Genomic DNA, 26,226 nt, shown 5'->3' with positions numbered 1-26,226 from the left:
ACAAGTTTTCTGTTGCAAGTTAGAATGAGGGTTTACACAGCAATGGTAATAATAAACTGATAAAACATTGTTAAGTGTCTCAAATAAAACAAGTTCAGGAAGAGGAAAAACTTCTAGAAAAATGCCTCCATTATTGTATTCATCTATGCTTATGGAAATTTTCCAACAGTAATGACAAGTATGTGTTCAGTACCACTTTCAGGGTGCTGTGCACTGGAACAGGCTGCCCACAGAGACTGCAGAGTCTCCTCTGGAGAGATTCCAAACCCATCTGGACACATTCCTGTGCAACCTCCACTTGGTGACTCTGCTTTAGCAAAAGGTATTGGACTACACAATCTCCAGAGGTCCCTTTCCAATCCCCACTATGCTGGGATTCTGTGCTGTAATGAATAACCCTGGCAGAAACAGACTGGACAAGGTGATTTCATATATTATTTCCACTACTGGTTACTGTAATTCTCTAGTTCCAGTATGATGTCATAATGGTGGTCAAAACCAACTGTATATAGTATGGCCTGACCCATGCTACTTGTCCTCTTCTACAGGATACAATGCTGCCTTATCTACTGGGCATGTCTGCGAGAAGCAGCTGACACTTTTCCTCCTGCTTGAGGTTGTTCTCATTCAGGATAACAAACAAGCAATAACATTTGCAGAACACCCGCCACAAAACCCAGCAAAATTAACTTTCATGATTTCAAATTAATATTTCATCAAATCACAGAATGGTCAGGGTTGGAAGGAAACTTTAAAGGTCATCTACTCCAACCCTCCTGCAGTGAGCAGGGACATCTTTAGATCAGGTTGCTCAGAGCACCATCCAACTTGACCTTTCTTAGCATATATTTACTTTGTTGATCATACCAACAGAATTTTTTTATGCTGACTTTCCAGAAGAAACAGGTTCCACATAAGCAGGCTGTTTTCTTCTAGTCTTCTAGTCTATTACAAATTTCATACCAGCACAGGAAAAAAAAAGCTCTACTGTACTTAAATATTTGCACTTTTGACCTAAATAAGATGATGGCTCTGCTTCACTACTCTGCTTCCTTGCAAACTTATGGCTTCCTTTTTTTTTTTTTTTTAAAGCACTTAATGGGTTTATTTTTCCTCTCTACTCAAGGTCTTGGATTTTCACACTGACAGAGAGCATTTCTGCAAGAAAGCCAAGCTGCTACATAGGTACAACAATTACATGTTCAAGTCTCAACTTCAGAAGCTGAAAAGACACCACTAACAAAATATCAAGCCAACAAAATTAGAACGTTTTCACATTTTTTAAACCAAATCACCTTAGTGAATGGACAGATCAGTCCAGGCCAAATTCTACATTTATTCTGTACCACAGCAATGCCAAGAGATCTCCAGAAAAGATCCTAGATCTAATTAAAAGAGCAAGGCTTTTGCACACAGCTTTTGAACAACAAAATAAGACTGCCTTTGAAAAGCCGCTATAAAGGTCCTTTTTATTTCATTCTCTACTTTTACTACTGGCACCTTACAAGTAAAATTAGTACCTAAGAAATTGACAGGCAAAGTGTACTACAATGTGATATTTTTTAGTTGTATGGTATCTGGCATTTGTGGGATAGGTATTTACTCAGGACCACGGTACAAGTTAAACCAGCAATTCCCTACTATTTAGATTGGCAATATCAGAAATACTTTGTTTTGTATATATATGGCTTACAAAACATTTACTCCAGCTTTTCACAAATTCCATGTGGGTTTGGCTAAGGGACCTCCCACACCTTTGGCTCAGTGGCAACACTTTAGAAAAGCTAAGATCCACATACAGAATGACACTCCACCCTACAGTCTGTACTCCTCTATTACATCAGAGTAATTTTTATTGCTCCAGACCACAGAAGACCTTATTTTGGGCCAAAACTCCAGTAAGCTATCTACTGCAAAATACAAAGACTGAGCTTGGTGAAGGACATAGAGAAGAAGAAAGCTGTACACCAAGGGCTTGAAATAAAAGCAAGTTCAGATTTGTTTCAAAGCCCTGACCATCACCTACTATTTCACACATTGCAAACTGCTCTACCTCCAATAGATACCTCCCCAGCAAAGCACCCATAAGAAAAGAGTCTGCTTTACCTGAAGGGTGTGGAAAGCACAGTATTTGGAGTCTGAACAACCTGCTTCTGCGGTGTTACTCCTGAAAAGTCACTTTCATGCAAGGGAGTGTTAAGACCTCCTTTCAGGGGGGTATCCACATTTGTGAGAGCCATCAAATTCTGGGCTTCCTATGTAACAGAAAACACAAGCACTGAGTACATCACTAAGACTTTCACAGTCACACTCTACTGTGCATGTGTAACACTAACAGCAAGAAAAGCCTAAGAGTTATTCAATTAGCAGTCAGTTTGTGGAAAATGTTTAACACTTCTTACCTTTAAACACCCACACATATTTACAAATCCTACTGTTCCACTGAAAGGGACTTCAACCTCCATTCCCAGTAATATACACTATAAACTGGAGTTGCAAAACCAAATTAATTACTTAATGTTTCAAATTCCTTCACTTTGTCAGATTCCATAAGCCTGCAAGATTTAGCAGTGATTCAATACTCAAAGAACCTAAGAGTCCATCATCAGTAAATTTGCTGACAACACCAAGCTGGGGGCAGGAGTTGATCTGCTGGAGGATAGAGAGGCTCTGCAGAGGGAGCTCGACAGGATGGACAGATGGGCAGAATCCAAAGGCATGAGATTTAACACATCCAAGTGCCAGGTTCTGCACATTGTCCACAACAACCCCATGCAGAGCTACAGGCTGGGGTCAGAGTGGCTGGAGAGCAGCCAGGCAGAGAGGGACCTGGGGGTACTGGTCGATGGTAGGCTGAACATGAGCCTGCAGTGTGCCCAGGCAGCCAAGAGGGCCAATGGCATCCTGACCTGCATCAGGAACAGTGTGGCCAGCAGGAGCAGGGAGGTCATTCTGCCCCTGTACACTGCACTGGTTAGGCCGCACCTCGAGTACTGTGTCCAGTTCTGGGCCCCTCAGTTTAGGAAGGATGTTGACTTGCTGGAACGAGTCCAGAGAAGAGCAACAAAGTTGGTGAGGGGTTTGGAACACAAGCCCTATGAGGAGAGGCTGAGGGAGCTGGGATTGCCTAGCCTGGAGAAGAGGAGACTCAGGGGTGACCTTATCACTCTCTACAACTACCTGAAGGGAGGTTGTAGACAGGTGGATGATGGTCTCTTCTCCCAGGCAGCCAGTACCAGAACAAGAGGACGCAGTCTCAGGCTGCGCCAGGGGAGGTTTAGGTTGGATGTTAGGAAGAAGTTCTATACAGAAAGAGTGATTGCCCATTGGAATGGGCTGCCCAAGGAGGTGGTGGAGTCGCCATCATTGGAGGTGTACAGAAGGAGACTTGATGGGGTGCTTGGTGCCATGGGTTAGTTGTTTAGGTGGGTTGGATTGGTTGATGGGTTGGACGCGATGATCTTGAAGGTCTCTTCCAACCTGGTTTGGTTTATAATTAGTTTATAATAAGGATCATGATTTTCAGAGGGAACAGCACACTTGTACTCCAAAAATCAATGAAGTTTTATCTGAATTGCACTTCAAAGAGCATGTTCCAAAAGAAATGGTCAGTATTCAGATTTTCAGGCTAAGGCTCAAGTAGGGCTTTTAAGAACACCTCCTTATTCCTTATTCTGCTTCTCCTTTTTACAGTGAAAATTTAGGCACTCAGAAAATGAGCTGAGATAATTAAACTACTGCACATCGCAGCTGATATTCACAGGACACTAGGAATCCATCTACAGAACTGTGTGTATATATAATATGGCCACACACATGACATCAGAGTACTCCCACTGAAGGTGAATGTGACCGCTGCTGAAAATGCTGCACTGAGACTTAGGTCATGATCTGTAGAGTCAGAAACTTTCTCTTTTCTCCTATCATGAAACCACTGAAACAGCATAAAATACAGATGGAATTTATAAATTGCAAAGGTAGTCTCTGTCTTAAGTGGTTTTAAGCAAAGAGACTGCTAAGAAAATATTCTTGCATTACTGTAGTTAAGTAATTCTTAAGTGAAATAAGACACTAACAGTAAAAATAAGTAGGAAACAACATGAAAGACATTGTTCTAAGGACATGAAAACCACATACATCTTCAATGCAAAGAGGTATCCAGGATAAGGACATCAGGAGAATGGTTGCACACAATATATAATATTTAAAAAAATAATAAAATAGAAGTATCATAGTGTTCTTAAACATGGCGAGCACAGACTAGATAGAAGTGGATTTCCTTCTACACCTTTCAGTATGTCCTGGAGATCATGTGTCAGTCCAAACTACAGTACTTGACGTAACAGAAGGAATCTTTCTGTGGCACTTACACCTCTTTGGCTGAGCACTGCAGCAAAACCAAAAGCCTGTTCTGCACATTTATACTCTACCTGCAGGATCCTGTCTTGTGCAGCTGGAGTTTTGGGAGTCCTTAGTGCTATGCTGTTGTTGGTCACGTTATATTCAGACAGAAGAGTGCTGGAAGCTGAATTTGTAATTCCAGATTCCTCAGCCGTCTGGCGTGCAATTTCACTCGCCTGGCCTACTTTTACAACTTCCTCAAGTTCTGAATCAGATATCTATAAAAGAGAAAATTCCAAAGCATAGTAAGATAAAACACAAACCATAAGATGCATTTGACAAAACAGTTGATCACTGGTCAATGAACAGCATACCTGAGGAGCAGGAAGAACTAGTTTACTTCTTTTTTTGGTAAATTCTGACACTCCGCTGGTCTGTAGGATAGCCGAAGGCAAGTCTGACTCTTTTTTCCGTTTCATATGTTGTTTGTCTTTCTTGCGCTCTCTTCCCTCCCTTTCACTGTCATTATGGGTAAGAGAAAATCATTTTAGAACACACAGAACAGCTACACAGTAAAGCAAAGAAAGAGAATAAATCAAAGAATAAACCAAAGAATAAACCAAAACCAGGTTGGAAGAGACCTTCAAGATCATCGCGTCCAACCCATCAACCAATCCAACCCACCCATCAACCAATCCAACCCAAAAAGCAAAAAGCCTATACCTTAACCAAAAGTTGAATACATGGAAAGAAAGCATGTTGCAGGAAAAGTGAACCACCTTGTGGTATGCAAGTGATTAGTTCTGGTCTGCAGCTCTTGCAGCAGAAACTACAAGGCATTATAATACTTCTAAATCATGGAAATAGGCAAGAAGTGGTTGATTCAGCCACCACCAACAGAAGCAAAAAGTCAGTTCCACAATTTAAATAGTAAGAACCAGGGCATGTTGTGGTGGGTTGAGAGAGAAGGCCTAGCTTTCTCTCCCCCACAAAGAGGAAAAAACCACAGCTAACTCAGCCAGAGAAGCAGAAGGAATGCTATATTTTACAAGCAATGTGGAAAGGCAGGTTAGATATACAATATATACAGTATTTACGATATATGTACAGAAATATACAGCAAGGGAACAAAAAGAATACAGGAATGAAATTCCCTCCTCTGGACAGAGGAGGGTTCCCCCCCTGTACCCCCTTCTCTCCCCCTACCTCCCTTTTTTCCCAAAAAAGGTAAGAAAGAGAGAAAAAGGCAATTAATAAGGATGAAATTTTGTTAGGCCTCAAAAAAGCACATGCAGTATTAGTGATTAGTGATTATCTGGTATTCAAGGTTGTTCTGGCTAGGAGCCCAGAAGCAGACAAGCTGGAAGGGAGAAGGAAAGGAGCGAACTGAGAAAAAATTCCAGCTGCACTAAAACTTAAAACTGCATTCTACCAATCTACCAATGAAATTCGTTTAGAACATCGATGTTTTCATTATCTTCACCAAAACATTCGGCCAGAGTCTCCCAGCACTGTCCCTTCCTCAAAGGCACAGCCTCAAACGGTCACAGTCCACCCCTTCTAAAAAATTTAATTGGTTGTTTGTACTGTCCATCCAATCCAAAACAATATTTACAATCCATAAGTAAAGTTCATAGTCCATTCCGGCTATACTCAGATGTAGATGATTCAAAAGTCCAAGAAAATCAGGAAACAAGAAAAATGGAAAACAGTTTGTCTCATCCCAGATGAAGTGAAGAAAAGGAAAACAGGGATTCTCAGGGTCTCTTAGTCGACTCAGGACTCTCAGGGTTCTCAGGGTTTGTGCACCGTAGATTCCTTGTAGATTCTTCCTTTGGATGCGATGTAGCTGCACAACAGCTTGAAATTAAACTCTTTCAGCTAAAGTTAAATTTCTTTGTGGAATACACTGAATTTCACCATTCTCTTGCATTACCCAATAAGTGTGACCCAGACCTTCAGCTGAAACCACCCCTCAGACAGGTTTAGCCTCTCCTGAGGGTGAAAATACCCAAAAAGTTTTACCTAACAGATTCTTTTCTCTAACAACAGGAACTCTATCACCTTCTACTTTCTGTAGATCTGAATGTGCAGGTCCAGCTCGATTCACTGAACCTCTACTATTTACCAGCCAGGTTGCTTGTGCTAAATGTTTTTCCCAGTTCTTCAAAGATCCAACTCCCATGGCTTTGAGAGTGGTCTTCAACAAACCATTGTAGCGTTCAATCTTCCCTAAAGCATAGTAAGGGATATGGAATATCCACTCAATACCGTGCTCTTTGGCCCAGTTCTTTACAAGGTTGTTCTTGAAATGAGTTCCGTTGTCTGACTCACTCCTCTCTGGAGTTCCGTGTCTCCACAGGATCTGTCTCTCCAAACTGAGAATGGTGTTGCGTGCAGTTGCATGTGGAACTGGATAAGTTTCTAACCATCCAGTGTTTGCCTCTACCATAGTAAGCACGTACTGCTTACCAGAACGAGAACGTGGTAGAGTGATGTAGTCAATCTGCCAAGCTTCACCATACTTGTACTTGGACCATCTGTCACCATACCACAAGGGCTTAATTCGTTTTGCCTGCTTAATAGCAGCACAAATGTCACAGTCATGGATGACTTGTGTGATAGCATCCATGGAAATGTCTATGGATCTGTCACGAGCCCATTGGTATGTTGCATCTCTGCCTTGATGTCCTGACGAATCATGAGCCCACCGAGCTAAGAATATCTCACCTCGGTGTTTCCAGTCAAGATCAAGATTAGAGTCCATGTCTACTTGAGAAACTCTTGCAGCTAGATCTGCCTGATGGTTGTGTTGCTGTTCCTCAGTAGCTTTGCTCTTAGGAATGTGTGCATCAATGTGTCTCACTTTCACTGGAATTCTCTCGATTTGATCAGCAATGTCCTGCCACAGGTCGGCTGCCCAAATGGGTTTTCCTTTCCTCTGCCAGCCACTCTTCTTCCAGTTCTTTAGCCAATCCCATAGAGCATTAGCTACCATCCATGAGTCGGTGTAGAGATAAAGCTTTGGCCATCTCTCACTTTCAGCTACGTCGAGAGCTAGCTGGACAGCTTTTACCTCTGCAAACTGACTGGATTCTCCTTCTCCATTCTTTGCCACTGCAATGCGGCGTGTTGGACTCCACACTGCAGACTTCCACCTTTGCTTCTTTCCAACAAGACGACAGGAACCGTCTGTGAACAAAGCATATTTCTTTTCATCATCAGGAAGGTCATTGTAAGGAGGAGCTTCCTCAGCACGAGTTACTTTCTCCTCTGCAGGTTTAGCACAGTTGGTACCTTCAGGGCAACTTGAGATCGCCTCCACTAGACCAGGCCTTTCAAGATTTCCCATTCGAGCTCTCCGTGTTATCAGAGCCATCCACTTAGACCAGGTTGAGTCTGTGGCATGATGTGGTGTGGAGCCTTTGCCTTTGAACATCCAATTCAAAACTGGTAATCTGGGAGCTAAGAGAAGTTGTGATTCAGTCCCGATCACTTCAGAAGATGCTTTTACTCCTTCATAGGCAGCTAGAATCTCTTTCTCTGTTGGAGTATAATTTGCCTCTGAACCTCTGTAACCTCGACTCCAGAAACCAAGAGGTCATCCACGTGTCTCACCTGAAGCTTTTTGCCACAAGCACCAGCTTGGACCATCGTCACTTGCAGCCATGTACAAAATGTTCTTAATGCCTGGACCATCTCGGACAGGTCCCAGACCCACTGCTTTAACTACCTCATGCTTTATTTGGTCAAAAGCTGCTTGTTGTTCAGGTCCCCAGTGGAAACTTTCTCTTTCAAGTCACATCATACAGAGGTTTCACAATCTGACTGTATCCAGGAATGTGCAGTCTCCAAAATCCCACTATCCCCAAGAAAAGTAGGGTTTCTTGCTTGTTTGTGGGATTTGCCATGGTAGAGACTCTATTTACCACATCCACTGGAATGTGTCGGCGTCCATCCTGCCACCGCACTCCCAGAAACTGGATCTCTGTGGTAGGCCCTTTCACCTTGTCTCGCTTGATGGCAAAACCTGCATTCAGAAGAATGTCAATGATTTTGTTACCTTTCTCAAAGACTTCCTCAGCAGTTTTACCCCAGACGATGATATCATCGATGAACTGGATGTGTTCTGGAGCACCACCTTTCTCCAGAGCATCGTGGATTACTGCATGACAGATGCTTGAGCTGTGGATGCAGCCCATTGGCAATCTGTTGAAAGTGTACTGGATTCCTCTCCAGGTGAAAGCAAACTGAGGCATGCCTTCCTCTGCTATGGGAATAGAGAAAAATGCATTAGCAATGTCTATGGTAGCATACCATTTGGCCTCTTTGGATTCCAGCTCATACTGGAGTTCCATCATGTCTGGTACTGCTGCACTCATAGGTGGTGTCACTTCATTTAGGGCTCGGTAGTCCACTGTCAGACGCCAGTCTCCATTCTGCTTTCGCACAGGCCACACTGGACTGTTGAAAGGTGAATGAGTTTTGCTGATGACTTTCTGACTCTCCAACTGACGAATCAGATTCTGAATGGGCAACAGAGAGTCACGGTTGGTTCTGTATTGTCTGTGATGCACAGTCTGAGAAGCAACCGGCAATTTAATGTCCTGTATCTTGTGTTGTCCCACAACTGCAGATTCATCAGAAAGCTGATGCAAAGAATTATAGTGATGCAAAGAAGTGTTGTAGGAAATACTACATAATTTTCTGTGTCCATCCCTCTGGGCTGGACATCTGGACACAGGAAGTAAACATTTCATAAAAAAAAAATGTGGTGGGTTTGGAAGGGTAAGGCCAAGAAGCCTCCTCCCTTCCCCCTTGTAAGGTAAAGGGAAAGAAACTTGAAGGGAAAGGAAAAAAAAACTCACAAGCGGAATTAGCAAAGCAGTGGAGCTATATTTACAAAGCAATGTAGGGAATGCAGGGGAATATTTACAAATTTACAATATCTACAATATATACAAAGATATACAACAGAGTAACACAGAAATGAGAGTGACCCCCCTCGGCAGAGGGGTCCCCCACCTCCGCTCTCCCCTCTTTCCCCCCCCTTTCCCCAGAATGGGATAGAAAGAGAAAGAAAAGAGAGGAAAAAAAAGTTAGAAGCAGTTCGTGTTAATTGGAAGGGAGTTAATATACAGGCCTGGTATCTTGTTTTCAAGGCCGAGGCCTCGGCAGAAAGCCCAGCACAGAGACAGAGCTGCTGCACGGAGAAAAGGCGGAAGCAAGACTGACAGAAAAGTCCAGGAAATGTCCAGTTCACTCCCAGTTCCGAAGGTGCTTCCTCCCACTCTCCCAATGAAATTAGTTTAGACTATTCCTTCCGTTTACCAACTTCCGTCCACCATATTCCCTTTCTTAAGGGGGCAACGTCAACCGGCCACAGTCCACCCCTTCTAAACAATTTCATTGGCTGTTCATACTGTCCATCCAATCCAAAACGATATTTACAGTTCGTGAGCAAAGTTCATAGTCCATTCCGGCTATGCTCAGATGTAGATGATTCAAAAGTCCAAGAAAATCAGAAAATGAGAAAAATGGAAAACAGTTCATTCCTTCACCGACGAAGCGAAGAAAAGGGAAACAGGGATATCTCAGGGTCTCTTAGTTGACTCAGGGCTCTCAGGGATCTCAGGGTTCGTGCACCATAGATTCCTCGTTGATTCTTCCTTTGGACGCGATGTAGCTGTACAACAGTTTGAAATTAACTTCTTTCAGCTAAAGTTAAATTTCTTTGTGGAATACACTGAATTTCACCATTCTCTTGCATTACCCAATAAGGGTGACCCGGACCTTCAGCTGAAACCACCCCTCGGACAGGTTTAGCCTCTCCTGAGGGTGAAAATACCCAAAAAGTTTTACCTAACAGATTCTTTTCTCTAACAACAGGAACTCTATCACCTTCTACTTTCCGTAGCAAATCTGAATGTGCAGGTCCAGCTCGGTTCACTGAACCTCTACTATTTACCAGCCAGGTTGCTTGTGCTAAATGTTTTTCCCAGTTCTTCAAAGATCCAACTCCCATGGCTTTGAGAGTGGTCTTCAACAAACCATTGTAGCGTTCAATCTTCCCTGAAGCTGGTGCATAGTAGGGAATGTGGAATATCCACTCAATACCGTGTTCTTTTGCCCAGTTCTTTACAAGGTTGTTCTTGAAATGAGTTCCATTGTCTGACTCAGTCCTTTCTGGAGTTCCATGTCTCCACAGGATCTGTCTCTCCAGACCGAGAATGGTGTTGCGTGCAGTTGCATGTGGAACTGGATAAGTTTCCAGCCATCCAGTGTTTGCCTCTACCATAGTAAGCACGTATTGCTTACCAGAACGAGAATGTGGTAGAGTGATGTAGTCAATCTGCCAAGCTTCACCATACTTGTACTTGGACCATCTGTCACCATACCACAAGGGCTTAAGTTGTTTTGCCTGCTTAATAGCAGCACAAATGTCACAGTCATGGATGACTTGTGTGATAGCATCCATGGAAATGTCTATGGATCTGTCACGAGCCCAATGGTATGTTGCATCTCTGCCTTGATGTCCTGACGAATCATGAGCCCACAGAGCTAAGAATATCTCACCTTGGTGTTTCCAGTCGAGATCAAGATTAGAGTCCATGTCTACTTGAGAAACTCTTGCAGCTAGATCTGCCTGATGGTTGTGTTGCTGTTCCTCAGTAGCTTTACTCTTAGGAATGTGTGCATCAATGTGTCTCACTTTCACTGGAATTCTCTCGATTCGATCAGCAATGTCCTGCCACAGGTTGGCTGCCCAAATGGGTTTTCCTTTCCTCTGCCAAATACTCTTCTTCCAGTTCTTTAGCCAACCCCATAGAGCATTGGCTACCATCCATGAGTCGGTGTAGAGATAAAGCTTTGGCCATCTCTCACTTTCAGCTACGTCGAGAGCTAGCTGGACAGATTTTACCTCTGCAAACTGACTGGATTCTCCTTCTCCATCTTTCGCCTCTGCAACTCGGCGTGTTGGACTCCACACTGCAGCCTTCCACCTTCTCTTGTTTCCAACAAGACGACAGGAACCATCTGTGAACAAAGCATATTTCTTTTCATCATCAGAAAGGTCATTGTAAGGAGGAGCTTCCTCAGCACGAGTCACTTTCTCCTCTGGAGGTTTAGCACAGTTGATACCTTCAGGCCAACTTGAGATCACCTCCACTAGACCAGGTCTTTCAAGATTTCCCATTCGAGCTCTCTGTGTTATCAGAGCCATCCACTTGGACCAGGTTGAGTCTGTGGCATGATGTGGTGTGGAACCTTTGCCTTTGAACATCCAATTCAAAACTGGTAATCTGGGAGCTAGAAGAAGTTGTGATTCAGTCCCGATCACTTCAGAAGATGCTTTTACTCCTTCATAGGCAGCTAAAATTTCTTTCTCTGTTGGAGTATAATTAGCCTCTGAACCTCTGTAACCTAGACTCCAGAAACCAAGAGGTCGTCCACGTGTCTCACCTGGAGCTTTTTGCCACAAGCACCAGGTTGGACCATTGTCACTTGCAGCCGTGTACAAAATGTTCTTAATGTCTGGACCGTCTCGGACAGGTCCCAGACCCATTGCTTGAATCACTTCTTGCTTTATCAGGTCAAAGGCTGCTTGTTGTTCAGGTCCCCAGTGGAAATGGTTTCTCTTTCGAGTCACATCATACAGAGGTTTCACAATCTGACTGTATCCAGGCATGTGTAGTCTCCAAAATCCCACTGTCCCTAAGAAACGTAGGGTCTCTTGCTTGTTTGTGGGATTTGCCATGTTAGAGACTCTATTTACCACATCCACTGGAATGTGTCGGCGTCCATCCTGCCACCGCACTCCCAGGAACTGAATCTCTGTGGTAGGTCCTTTCACCTTGTCTCGCTTGATGGCAAAACCTGCATTCAGAAGAATGTCAATGATTTTGTTACCTTTCTCGATGACTTCCTCAGCAGTTTTACCCCAGACGATGATATCATCGATGAACTGGATGTGTTCTGGAGCACCGCCTTTCTCCAGAGCATCGTGGATCACTGCATGACAGATGCTTGAGCTGTGGATCCAGCCCATTGGCAGTCTGTTGAAGGTGTACTGGATTCCTCTCCAGGTGAAAGCAAACTGAGGCCTGCATTCCTCTGCTATGGGAATAGAGAAAAATGCATTAGCAATGTCTATGGTAGCATACCATTTGGCCTCTTTGGATTCCAGCTCATACTGTAGCTCCATCATGTCTGGTACTGCTGCACTCATAGGTGGTGTCACTTCATTTAGGGCTCGGTAGTCTACCGTCACACGCCAGTCTCCATTCTGCTTCCGCACAGGCCACACTGGACTGTTGAAAGGTGAATGAGTTTTGCTGATGACTTTCTGACTCTCCAACTGACGAATCAGATTCGGGATGGGCAACAAAGAGTCACGGTTGGTTCTGTATTGTCTGTGATGCACAGTCTGAGAAGCAACTGGCAATTGAATGTCCTGTATCTTATGTTGTCCCACAACTGCAGATTCATCAGAAAGCTCAGGTCTGGCAGACAGCTTCAATTTTTGTCCATCAATTTCTATTGAAGCTACTCCAAAAGCCCATTTGTAACCTCTAGGGTCTTTGAAACGCCCTTCTCTCAGAAATCAATTCCCAAAATACAAGGTGCATCAGGTCCGGTCACAACTGTATGCTTCCTCCATTGTTTACCAGTTAAACTTATATTAACCTCTACCTTACTTAACTCTTGAGATCCACCAGTGACTCCCAGAATAGTTATAGACTCTGATCCCTGATAATTTGATGGTATTATGGTGCACTGAGCTCCTGTGTCAACCAAGGCCCTGTACTTCCGAAATTGTGAAGTGCCAGGCCACTGGATGTACACATCCCAATAGATTCTGTTATCTCTGTTATCCCTCTCCTCCCCCTGGCGGGAGGCAGGGCACCCCTAGTTATGGGGAACATGCGCACATGTGCATTGCACATATTGTGCAGGGTTATAACTTTGCATGTTATAACTGGAGCCACTATTGGAGCCATAAGAGTTGTTCTGGGGAACTGTGGAAGTAACAGCTACCCTTCTGGTATTGCTACCTTGGGTTCTGCCACTTTGCAATTCCCTCAGTCTCCTGAAAAGATTAGAAGTTGGTTGGCCATCCCAGCGGTTCATGTCCTCACCAAACTGATCACGCAGAGTTATCCAAATAGTTCTACGTGATTGCCTTGGTGGTCTGTTTTGGAATGTCCTGTTTTGGAATGACCTCCTTGGAGGACGTGTATTCCTCACAGATGAAACTTGTACCCATCTGGAGGAAGAATTGAAATTATCCCTTTGTGCCAATTGGGATATGGAATTTCTAAATTCATCTTTTAACTCTCTTATGCAATTCTGTATATCACCAGACATAGTTTTAATGGCCGAAACCAAAGAACCACGTGTCATGCTATCCTCCAATTGTCTCATTTGATCACTGAATTGGCCAACCGTGGGAGAAGCTCCACTATAACTTCTTGACACAATTCTGCTTGCCAGAATGTTTGCATAATTAGAAGGAGCACGTTTGATGATCTTTTTAGCAAGACCAATACCCACAGGAATGTCATCAGGATTCAGAGTTTCATGTTCACCATAGAGTAGCTCTCTAACAGCAAATTCTCTCAAGCGCTTAATTCCCTCATCTATGGTAGTCCAGGGTTTAGGATTCCATGGAAGATCATCTCGGGAAGGGTATCTCAGGGCAACCGCCATTAAAAGGCGTATCCAAAGATTAACCTTACCGAGAGCTTCGCCTAGATGTCTATCTATTCCATTGTCCCTTGAGAGATTTCCTAACTGAGCTGCTGACTTGTCTCCAACTGTTAGAGCTGAAGCACCTGTATCATAACACCTACTAAGCCAAGCTAGAACTGGCTCCTTATCTGCCCTGGTGAAATCTTTACGGACATTTCGCAATTACTCCCGGGGCGAAGAACAGTCTGAAATATCATCTCCATCTTCATCTCCCTGAATTCTTTGCCCATATAATCCTGCTGTCATTCTCCTAAGGATCTCTTTAATCTGAGAACCACCTTTGCCAGCTGCCTTCCTAACTTCATCTCTATCCTGCTTTGATCTCACTAGGTTAGCTAGATCTTTAAAACAAACCTTCTCTTCCTCCTGAGCAGGATGGTTGAGCAGGATCTCAGGTGGTTGAGTCATCGACCCTGGAGGCGTTCAAGGGGAGATTGGACGTGGCACTTGGTGCCATGGTCTAGTCATGGGGTCTGTGTTGATAGGTTGGACTCGATGATCCTCGAGGTCCTTTCCAACCTAAGTGATACTGTGATACTGTGATACTGTGATCTTTTAGAATAGAGGGCCCCTCACCAGGATCAGTCTCCTCCTCTTCTTCTCCATCTTTGCCCTTTCCAGCTCTAGTCTTTAAAGGAGCCACCTTAACTGGAGCTGTGTTTGAATTTACAGCCACCTTAATAGAAGCTGACAAGTCCTGAGATAAATCAGCTGCTGGGGCAGTGACTTCCGGTCCCACCGAGAGAGTGGGTGGAAGTGACGTTGCTCCATTACTGGCCGACGGAGAAGAAGAAGAAGGAGAAGGAGTGGGAGAAGGAGTAGGTGCCATGTTGATACCAGCCGATGCCCTTGGCTGCTTACCAGAATCAGCAAAGTCATTTAGAGCTGCCTTACCAATTAACTTTTTAGCCTTCTTTTTGACTGACACGGGTTCTGCACAGTCTTCGTCACTAGATGACTCTGGGACTGATCGAGAGCCACGGCGTTTTCTTTTTGATCTAGTTTTAATAACAAAACAAGCTCTGGACACCTTTTTCTCCCGACGCCAGGAATACAGAGAATACACATTAGTTATCACCAGCAGCAGAATTATACACACCAAATAAATCACCTTTGGATCCCAGGCATCACCTAAAGTTACTCTCTCCTCAGGCGGAATCTTAAAACCCTTTATCTCAGTTGGGAGAGTGGTGGAGGTAACATTCCTGTATCTCACTGGCCATAGGAAATGAATACATTTTCCATACCATAATTTAACTCTATACATAACCCACATATAAATTGTCCGCACCAAATATTTACCCAGGTAATCCAAAATCAAACCCAAACAATACCTGTAAACCAGAGCCCCAAAAATTGAAAAGAATAATCGCTCCACAAACCACAATACCTTCATGTTTGCTAATTCAGCTGGAAAACACTAAATCAATCAAATAATAAATTGAACTAATTATCTGCCACACGTTGGGTACGCCAATAAAAAAAAAAATGTGGTGGGTTTGGAAGGGTAAGGCCAAGAAGCCTCCTCCCTTCCCTCTTGTAAGGTAAAGGGAAAGAAACTTGAAGGGAAAGGAAAAAAAAACTCGCAAGCTGAATTAGCAAAGCAGTGGAGCTATATTTACAAAGCAATGTAGGGAATGCAGGGGAATATTTACAAATTTACAATATCTACAATATATACAAAGATATACAACAGAGTAACACAGAAATGAGAGTGACCCCCCTCGGCAGAGGGGTCCCCCACCTCCGCTCTCCCCTCTCTCCCCCCCCTTTCCCCAGAATGGGATAGAAAGAGAAAGAAAAGAGAGGAAAAAAAAGTTAGAAGCAGTTCGTGTTAATTGGAAGGGAGTTAATATACCGGCCTTTATCTGTCTTCAAGGCCGAGGCCTTGGCAGAAAGCCCAGCACAGAGACAGAGCTGCTGCACGAAGAAAAGGCGGAAGCAAGACTAATAGAAAAGTCCTGGAAATGTCCAGTTCACTCCCAGTTCCGAAGGTGCTTCCTCCCACTCTCCCAATGAAATTAGGTTAGACTATTCCTTCCGTTTACCAACTTCCGTCCACCATATTCCCTTTCTTAAGGGGGCAACGTCAACCGGCCACAATAGTGATGCAAAGAATTGTTGTAGGAAATACTACATAATTTCCTCTGTCCATCCCTCTGGGCTGGACTTCTGGACACAGGAATTAAACATTTCAGGGGGCACCCAGCTCAAACTGCAACACAGGGGCAAGTCTATGCTTGACCTCCTCTTCACCAACAGGGAAGGGCTGGTGGGTGATGTGGTAACAGCTACCCTTCTGGTATTGCTACCTCGTGTTCTGCCACTTTGCAGTTCCCTCAGTCTCCTGAAAAGATTAGAAGTTGGTTGGCCATCCCACCTGTTCATGTTCTCACCAAACTGATCACACAGAGTTATCCAAATAATCCTACGTGACTGCCTTGGTGGTCTGGTTTGATCTGTTTTGGAATGACCTCCTTGGAGGACATCTATTCCTCACAGATGAAACTTGTATCCACATGGAGGAAGAATTAGAATTGTCTCTTGGTGCCAATTGTTATATGGAATCTTTCAGCTCTTTCATGCAATTCTCAGTTTTTCCAGACAGAGTTTCTATGGCTGAAACCCAAGAAACGCATGTCATGCTATCCTCCAATTGTCTCATTTGATCACTGAATTGGCCAACCGTAGGAGGAGCTCCACCATAATTTCTTGACACAATTCTGTTTGCCAGAATGTTTGCATAATTAGAAGGAGCAAGCTTGATGAGCTTTTTAGCAAGACCAGTTCCTACAGGAATGTCATCAGGATTCAGAGTTTCATGTTCACCATAGAGTATCTCTCTAACAGCAAATTCTCTCAGGCACTTCATTCCCTCATCTATGGTAGTCCAGGGTTTAGGATTCCATGGAAGATCATCTCAGGAAGGGTATCTCAGGGCAACCGCCATTAAAAGGCGTATCCACAGATTAACCATACCGAGAGCCTTGCCTAGATGTCTATCTATTCCATTATCCCTCGAGAGAGTTCCTAGCTGAGCTGCTGACTTGTCTCCAACCATTAGAGTTGGAGCACCTGTATCATAACATCTACTAAGCCAAGCTAGAACTGGCTCCTTATCTGCTCTGATGTAATCTTTATGGACGTTGCAAACCTCTTCACAAGGTGAAGAACATCCCTGAAGGTCATCTGCTTGCCCATCTATCACATCTTCCTCTACTTGTTGTCCCAATAATCCTGCTGTCACTCTCCTAAGGATCTCTCTAAGCTGAGAAGCACCACTGCTAGCTGCTGTCCTAGCTGCATCTCCATCCTGTGTTGATCTCACTAACTCCGCTACATCTTTAAAACAAACCTTCTCTTCCTCCTCAGCAGGATCTTTTCTAGTCGAAGTTCCCTTACCAGGATCAGTCTCCTGCTCTTCTCCCCCATTAGCTCCTGGATCAGCTTTGGCCTTTCCACTTCTAGTCTTTAAAACTGCTACTTGCCTAATTGGAGCTGCGTTTGAATTTACAGCTGCCTTAACAGAATCTGACAGGTTTTGACACAGATCAGCTGCTTTGGAGGGGGCTTCCAGTCCTGCTGAGAAGGAGGGCGGAAATGACTTTGCCTCGTTAATGGCAGACAAAGAAGACGGGGGAGCCGCCATGTTGGAAGCTGCCGCCGCCCCTGGCTGCTTGCCAGAATCAGCAACAGAACCGTTCAAATCAGCCTTTCCAATAGACTTTTTAGCTTTATCTTTAACTGACACAGATTCTCCACTCTCTTCATCACTGGACGTCTCTGGGGCTGACCCAGAAGTACGCCGCCTCTTCTTTGATCTATGCTTAATAATGAAGCAGGCCTTAGATACTTTTCTCTCCTGGCACAAGGAATATAACAAATACACATTAATTATCACCGATAGCAGGATTACAAACATCAAAAAAATTAGCTTTGGATCCCAGCCATCACTTAAAATTACTCTTTCACCTACTGGAATCTTAAACTGCCTTATCTCAATCGGGAGAGTGCTAGAGGTCACATTCCTGTATCTGGTAAGCCAAAAGAATCCCAGACAGTGGTCATATAGAAGCTGGATTTTATACATAAACCATAAATAAGTTTTCTGCATTAGATATTTACCTATTTGATCCAGAATTAAACCTTAACAATATTTGTAGATCAGAACCCCAAAAACTGAGAAGAACAGATGCTCCAAAATCCAAAACACCTTCACGTTTGCTTCTCCGAGTCAAGCAAGCAATAAATCAAGCTAATTATCCCCAAGCCCCACATTGGGTGCCAAAAAGAAATGTGGTGGGTTGAGAGAGAAGGCCTAGCTTTCTCTCCCCCACAAAGAGGAAAAAAAACACAGCTAACTCAGCCGGAGAAGCAAAAGGAATGCTATATTTTACAAGCAATGTGGAAAAACAGGTTATATATACAATATATACAGTATTTACAATATATATACAGAAATATACAGCAAAGTATAAAAAAACCCAAGAATACAGGAACAAAATTCCCTCCTCCGGACAGAGGAGGGTTCCCCCCCGTACCCCCTTCTCTCCCCCTACCTCCCTTTTTTCCCAAAAAGGGCTAGAGAGAAAGAAAAGGTAATTAATAAGGATGAAAATTTGGTTAGGCCTTAAAAGCACATGCAGTATTAGTGATTAGTGCTTATCTGGTGTCCAAGGTCGTTCTGGCTAGGAGCCCAGAAGCGGACAAGCTGGAAGGGAGAAGGAAAGTAGCGAACTGAGAAAAAACTCCAGCTGCACTAAACTTAAAACTGCATTCTGCCAATCCACCAATGAAATTCGTTTAGACCTGTCTTTTCTTTACAAAACATTCAGCCAGAGTGTCCCAGCACTGTCCCTTTCTTAAAGGCACAGCCTCAAACGGTCACACATATGAACAGTTGCTTTTTCTCCAGCAGTTGTAGGACTTGAGAACCCATTTCTCTTCCCTTTGAAGAGCAAGAATGTACATGATGAAATTAATTTCCCGCCCCCCCAAAATGTTAACTTTTGGAAACAGAAAAAATTACAGGACACTGAAAGGGCAGAAGCAATCTGCACTGCTATCTGCACCACAGAAAACACAATTCCTGCCCATGTTGTACTTCAGACATTCTCAAAGGGAGTTTTCAAATATATTCTTCTCTCCTTAGTATAACACACACTTACGATCTTAATTCTCCATCCAGATCTTGCTGACGCAGCTTCCTGAAATTCGCATCCAAGGACTGGTAATTTTCCTCTGAGGTATCATAAAAACCAGGGGCAGGCTTCTTTTCAAAGGGAATTTCTGCATTATAATCCACACCTCTCTTCTTCTTTCTTTTTTTCTGGATCTCAATTCCAGCAGCCCGAAGTTCTCGCCTTTTCTGAAGAGCAGCAAGACGTCTAAACAAACAGGAACAGTACATCATTTCAAATGCATTCCTAGAGGAGGCTCCTGTATCCCAAGATCTGATACTAAAATCAGTTGCTGCTGAGACAGGGCTGCACATATGCAGATAATGGGAATGCTAACAAAATGTCTGATTCAAACCTAAGGCTGTGCCTGCATTTATGTATTGTAAATGCTCCAGAGTCAACAAAAGCAGTCCTAGTATATGAAGCAGTTTACCTAGCTTCTTCCAATTGCTTCTCTCTTGCTTTTCGTTTGGCCTTCTTTCCCTGTGTATTAGCCAGACGAGCTCTAGCTTCAGACAGCATTTCAAGTTCATCTACAATAGAACAGATAAATACAGCTGTGAATCCACACTTAAGATGGGAGTAAGGGAAAAAGCGAGATTAAGATCAGAAAGCAATCATTAAAAGATTAATTAATCCATGTTTTCACAGGCGTTCTGCTTCTGTTCTCTCCAAGATGTTCCAATATATTTTCTAAATCATTGGCCAGATGAAAGGAAGACTTTTTTTCTTAAAGTTGGAAACAATTCAACTAACATCTACCGCAAATCAAAATATCTACATAGAAGCAAACTGACCACACTCAGGAAATTATCATTTCATTTACACCTTCTTCATCTGAGGGTACTGTATTAAAGAACACACATAGTTCTCTTTTGCTTCAGCACATACACTCTTCTGAGTGGTATGAGCCAATGGGAAAATATGAGGATACAGAAATATGAATGCAAACAAGCAGAGCACTTGTCAAAGCGAAGAACAGTCAGTCATGGTAAGAGATGATGAAGATATGTTAGGAGGCAGAAAACACAACAGAAAAGAAAAAGAAAAATGGAAAAGAGTAACTGACTGACCAGATACAAATGTAAGACCAAATCTGTATGAAAAAAATTATCTGGGAAGCAGAGAAAAAAAAAACAAACTGAGAGGCTGTGTAAAACAGAGAAACTAAGAGATCAGATCGCTGTAAAAAACAGTAAACGAACTTCCATCTTACCTTCGTCCATGTCAATAGGATCTGGTCTAGCTGGTTTGGTTTCAGGATTTGGATCAATTTCTCCAGGTTTAAGTTTCCGAGGATCGTCAGCAGTTTCTTCTTCATTGTCTCTCTGAGCAGCTTTGTCCCTAAAAAACACATTATGTGTATGTCACAATTGGCTCTTTGGTTTCTTCCAGGCTCATAATAACCATCCTTTAAACATCCCCAACGTCTGATCAAAAAACAAGGTAACCTTGTAAAAAGGTACCTGCAGAAAAGGTTCGTGAACACAGTAGTTACACAATCTTTAACCAGACACAGGAAAAAAGCCCGATACAATTACCTTACAACCATGAAATAGAATATTGACATAGCTAAGAGCAGAGAACTCTCCTTGGGTATCTTTAACAGTAAGGACAAGAATTCAGGTAGTGTGACAAAAATGAACATTCAAGTGTTTCCCATTATGCTTTTACACTTAATGGTAACAGAATTAAAGCTCAGAAGGGAAGACATTGCTTTCCTTCTCTTGGCCTAAAGAAACCCTCTGCAAGACAGAGAAACGACAGCTGCACATTCAGCCAACAACAGCTGCTTTACGTCTGGTTTGTGTTTCTTATACACCCACTTGTGCTGATCAGTCAGTCAAAAAACACTAAAATAAACCTGAAATAAATCTTGACCAAGAACAACCAGAAGCAAGAAAATGCACACCTATCTTTATTTAAGTCTGCTCTACAAGTTCCAAAAGCTTCTTCTTTCAAGACAGACACATTAACTGAAAAGAAACAGTTCTTCAGGATTTGCTGACAAAATGACTTGGTCAGCTCAAAACCACTGTACCTCAGAAGAAGGGAATGACACACCTGTGCAGCAAACACTACAAATTTTACTAGTGGGCACCCACAGTAATACAGTAACTCACAGCAGAAATTCATAGTGCTCCAAACACTGTGCAGCTGTTCTCCCAATAATTGGGGCGATAGTTCTCCACTGGGTTGGCATGAGCTTGGCCAGGTGCAACAGTTTCTCCTCTTCTTCTCGTGACCACTCTGTCTTTTTGATGCTTGGGTCAAGCCATTCGTACCTGTTAAAAAGTGAAATAAAATAAGAACAACAGATCCAAGCTACGAATTTATTTGTCTGGAATTAGTTTAGAATAGTGTTTACCCAAGATCTTGTCATGCTAATTTCATGCAAGTTTTTCTCTGCACAAAATGATGTTACTCCAGACTATTTTTATGACATGCATTTAATCTTTAAAGTGCATTACTTATCCACCACTTCTCACAGATATTATTGCCTCTTCTTCCTTGACCCATCTCTTTTCTGGCAGAGTAGAGTCACAAAATTAATCCAGAAAAAGAAAAGTAAAAATCATAACAACCATAGGTGCTAGAAACAGTTTGTTTGCTCTGGATCCTTCAACAGTTAACTTAATAATCTTTAAATGTGGCAGTACCACCACTTTCATACAGAAGTATTCCAATAAAGATGTACAGTTCAGTACTCAAGAGATTAAGTCTGATTTGCAAATGGATTTGTACTGCGTGGATTTACATTACTTTCAAGCTTTATTTTTATGTAAAATGAAATACCACAGTCCACAATTCCCAAACATTAACCCTGAAGCCAAATTCTCATTTTGAAAAATTAGAAAACTATCTGTAAGAGACATCAATATCTTACAATTTTACCTCCTCAGTACTACTCCTTGACTCAAAGCGTGTAAAAAGCATGTACAGAGTTTTAAGTGATCTTGCATTTGGTAACACTGCAGTCACTGGCAAAAATAATATTTGGCCACTTCTCTTAAATTACTTTCAAGTGACCAGAATTTGAAATATCTACAATAGCAGAAATCAAACCATCTGAAACTACTGCTCCTCTGCAGACATAAACTAATCTGTGGCAATTACTAAATTAGCATTAGTCACAAATCTCATTCACAGACTTGACACTTCTCACTTACCATCTGGCTTTGCACTGCTTGGCTGATTTTCTATGTAATAAAGAAGCAATCCGGGACCACTGGTTTTTGCCATATTTCATCACAGCTGCTTTCAAAATCTCATCCTTCAAAAAAAAAAAACCCAACAAACTGTTATAGATCATAAGAACTTGCAAAACAAAGTTTGAGGTTATGCAGAGAGGAAGATGGTGGATTTTATCTAACGGCCTGAGACAGGGGAAACAGCACAGCACTGCTGCTGCTTTACCATGACTTATTCTCAGGGTAAATGAGGACTGTACCTTACCTGACAAGGAAATCAATAAAGACTAAATGAAAAAGACACATTGTGATTATTGTGGCAAACTTCACAGACCAAACAGAACTTCCAAAACAGTTGCTTTCAGTGCTCTCTAATGCACAGGTTGTAAAGATTCTGTATGTCTTCCTTGAAAGGCAGCAACAAAGATGTAGGGAAGTGATTGTACAATAATGAAACAACATTGTTAAAAAAAAACAATTTGGTAAGATACCTCTGGGTGGCCTGTCTTAAATGATTTGATAAAGTTTTCTTTTAGTTTGTGTAATTTAATGCAAATGGAGTATTTGCCTATCAATGGAATATGTTGTTAAAAAAAAAAAGAGTATCACAATAATGAAGGAATTTCAGAGTTATTTTCTCTTTTGTACATAAATCTTTAAATAAATCACTTTACATTTCAGAATGCAACATCCAAAAGTCCTCATCCCAAAGCTTATAAGCTAGGTTGGACATGAGGAAGAAATTCTTCACCATGAGAGTGGTGAAGCCCTGGAATGGGTTTTCCAGGGAGGTGGTTGAGGCCCCATCCCTGGAGGTGTTTAAGACCAGGCTGGATCAGGCTCTGGCCAGCCTGATCTAGTGTGAGGTGTCTCTGCCCATGGCAGGGGGATTGGAACTAGATGATCCTTGTGGTCCCTTCCAACCCTGACTGATTCTATGATTCTGGGGAAATAAAATAAAAATATCAGGGATTCAGCTTGGGAGTCAGGCTGCTCAAACACACTGAAGTGTGCAAAGAGATTTGATCAAAACTAAAAGTCCTATAAATTGTCTGTCAATCCACCCATCCATCCCAATCTATCTATTCTTCTCTCCCCTTCCCCCTGAAAAACAAGTTCATTTCCTCTCAGGTCGGAAAGTTGTATATTAACAAACCTAATGTTGCAGACTTATCCACCATAGATGTTCCTTCTCTGTATCCAGTAAGGACACACAGTTGGGTTCATAATCTGTTCAGCGGTACAGTGCAGATGCTAGTCATACATGCTGTCTACAACTACCTGAAGGGTGGTTGTAGACAGGAGGGGGTTGGTCTCTTCTCCTAGGCAACCAGCACCAGAACAAGTGGACATAGTCTCAAGCTGCACCAGGGGAAGTTTAGGCTCAAGGTGAGGAGAAAGTTCTTCACTGAGAGAGTCGTTAGCCATTGGAATGGGCTGCCCAGGGAGGTGGTGGAGTCACCATCCCTGGAGGTGTTCAAGAGGGGATTGGACATGGCACTTGGTGCCATGGTTTAGTCATGAGGTCTGTGGTGACAGGTTGGACTTGATGATCTTTGAGGTCTCTTCCAACCTTGGTTGATTCTGATTCTGTGATTCTGCCTGGCACAAACATCTCTCAGACCATGCATCATCTTTAACACTAAGATGATGATGAGCTCTGGCTTCAACTGCTAAGACTATAATACGTGTAATTTTCACTTAAAAACAAATAATAAATCCCTTGGTCTTGTTGGTGGTTTTGGGTTTGTTTTTTTAAATTATTATCTATTTACTTGGTGTTACAGAGCATGCAGTAGCCATGCTGAGAACATAAAATAGGCTTTTTGCAAATAACTGGTCATTTTACTAATGACCTGAGAACAACTGGCAGCGCTTTCTGTAATTTTATGTTGTGTGTAAAATCAAAATGTGAATTAAAAAAAAAAAACAAACCAGCACCAAGGAGAACTATTACATCTCTGGTGAATAAAAATGGGTGAAACAATGATCCATTTAACATGCTGCTATTTCCATCAAAGATCACCAAAACGAATCAATTATGGGAGACCATAGAAACAGAATAAACACACAGTGGTTCTTCTTATCCTCTGCTGATCTCCAATCCAGTTGCCTCCTGGCACGTAGCTGAGATGGCTCAAGTGGTTAAAAGCACATACAGCACAGAGTACATTTATCTTCTATTAGTTTTTCCCACTGCTTTCTGGATCTTCAGAGCATACAGTGACAGAATTCTGTATTTTATACAGTGCCAGGTACATCCTCTTGCTTTAAATAAGCTAACATCCTTGATTTCTCGTGCTATTTTACTTTTCACAATCACTTGTGGTTCTGAAAGGATGTGACAGCAAAACGAGCAGGGGTGGGGGGTTGTACTCTTTTTTGGAACAACACATGGATTTCCCTGTTCATAACACTAGGTTGCAGACGAAGAGCCCGTACCCCTCTTCACCATTTCTGCATTTGGAAACGTCTTCAAACTCAAGAGATTGCAGCTCTCTCGTACAATAAGGGTCTTGCCTATGCAGTATAAGACACATTCCAGCCTGCAAACAGGACACCTCTGAAGATCACATGCACCCCTTCCAGCTCCTATGGGGTCAGTTTCTCCAGGGATCAGGGACAGGACACAGGCATGTCTGAGCTTCCTGTCTTCCCCAACACGCAGACTTCGGGGAAAACATCAAACAACCTTTGCCCCGTGGGGCAGGAGGCGAGGAGGACGGTCCAGAATGCTGAAGAATCAAGCCCACCAGAGCCACAAGTGCCTGCAGACGCCTAACCTTCTACATCCCGTTACAGAAAGCCCAGATAACCCCCGATTCCGCCACACACAGTTACAAAACACCCCACCAGACGACACTGCATGAACCCCCCGCACATGCGCACCAAGACCCCTCCACCAGTGCTTGCGCACTGGCGCAGTATACCTGCCCCCCCACACGTCAGACGCTGAGGCCCCCGCTCTTGAGGGAGCCGGGGATTAAAGCCATCAGAATCCTACCTCGGTGTTCCGCCACACACCGCCTTTAATCATAATCCGCGGCATCTTGGTGGCGAAGAGGTTCGAACACCTGCGCAGAAAAACCGATGAGAACGAGGAAACGCCGCTCGCCTCAGAGGGGCCGACCGAGACCCTGCACAGGCGCAGTGAGCGGTAAAGGCGCACTCCCTGCGCAGGCGCACGAAGGAGACGGTAACCGCCACGGCGGAGCGCTTGCAGTACCACCCAGCGAATGGGGCAGGAGGCGTGCTGACTCTTGTGCGCTGCGCCTCTTCCGACGGCGCTTTGCGCTAGCGCCACCTGTGGGCTGGAGGTGCGCACGCCGGAGGGCCCGGGCGCGTTCGAAGACAAACCAAGAGCTCGTCAAATTCTGTCAAAAGCCCCAACGGACGCAAACGGGGAAGGGGACAGCAGAGGAAAATCGGATTTCATCAATGTTACCTTTACAGTGTATCTGGTTGAGAAAAACGTGCATTTACTGTAGCTCAAATGGAAATGGAGGGAGTAGCCTATAGCAACATACAGCAAAGTTTAAGACCCATTGTACTTCCTTCTGTTGTAGATAAATCAGGTTGGCGGTTACCCATATTGCAGCATGGTCTGATTCACCTATATCCACTTTTACCTCTTGTTTTATTTTTATTTACTTATTTAGATGCATAGTAGCTAAAATGGCATTTGTTTGTTCAAGTTGTCAGTAGCATGAGTTCTCATTACATTTTACCATAAAGCACAGGTAACCTCATAGTACAGTTTA

At 43.1% G+C, this 26,226-nt stretch overlaps 1 protein-coding gene across 1 annotated transcript in view; it reads right to left on the bottom strand.

Annotated features, from left to right (window-relative positions):
• CDC5L (cell division cycle 5 like) overlaps positions 1 to 25,618 on the bottom strand; it is a 61,580-nt gene extending 35,962 nt beyond the window's left edge. The window contains exons 1-9 of the mRNA XM_068142965.1: positions 25,470 to 25,618; positions 22,445 to 22,548; positions 21,398 to 21,559; positions 20,491 to 20,618; positions 19,708 to 19,807; positions 19,263 to 19,481; positions 4,716 to 4,860; positions 4,431 to 4,619; positions 2,107 to 2,255 (exon numbers count right to left, since the gene is read on the bottom strand). Of these exons, the coding sequence (XP_067999066.1) occupies positions 2,107 to 2,255; positions 4,431 to 4,619; positions 4,716 to 4,860; positions 19,263 to 19,481; positions 19,708 to 19,807; positions 20,491 to 20,618; positions 21,398 to 21,559; positions 22,445 to 22,548; positions 25,470 to 25,514 (1,241 nt within the window). The 5' untranslated portion in view covers positions 25,515 to 25,618. The remainder of the gene's footprint in view (positions 1 to 2,106; positions 2,256 to 4,430; positions 4,620 to 4,715; positions 4,861 to 19,262; positions 19,482 to 19,707; positions 19,808 to 20,490; positions 20,619 to 21,397; positions 21,560 to 22,444; positions 22,549 to 25,469) is intronic.
• Between the last annotated feature and the right edge of the window lie 608 nt (positions 25,619 to 26,226).

Source organism: Melanerpes formicivorus, unplaced genomic scaffold, assembly GCF_026170545.1.
Source record: "Melanerpes formicivorus ecotype bairdi unplaced genomic scaffold, bMelFor1.0.p_v2 SCAF_9, whole genome shotgun sequence".
Taxonomy (NCBI): domain Eukaryota; kingdom Metazoa; phylum Chordata; class Aves; order Piciformes; family Picidae; genus Melanerpes; species Melanerpes formicivorus.
This window is presented reverse-complemented; position numbering and strand designations above follow the sequence as displayed.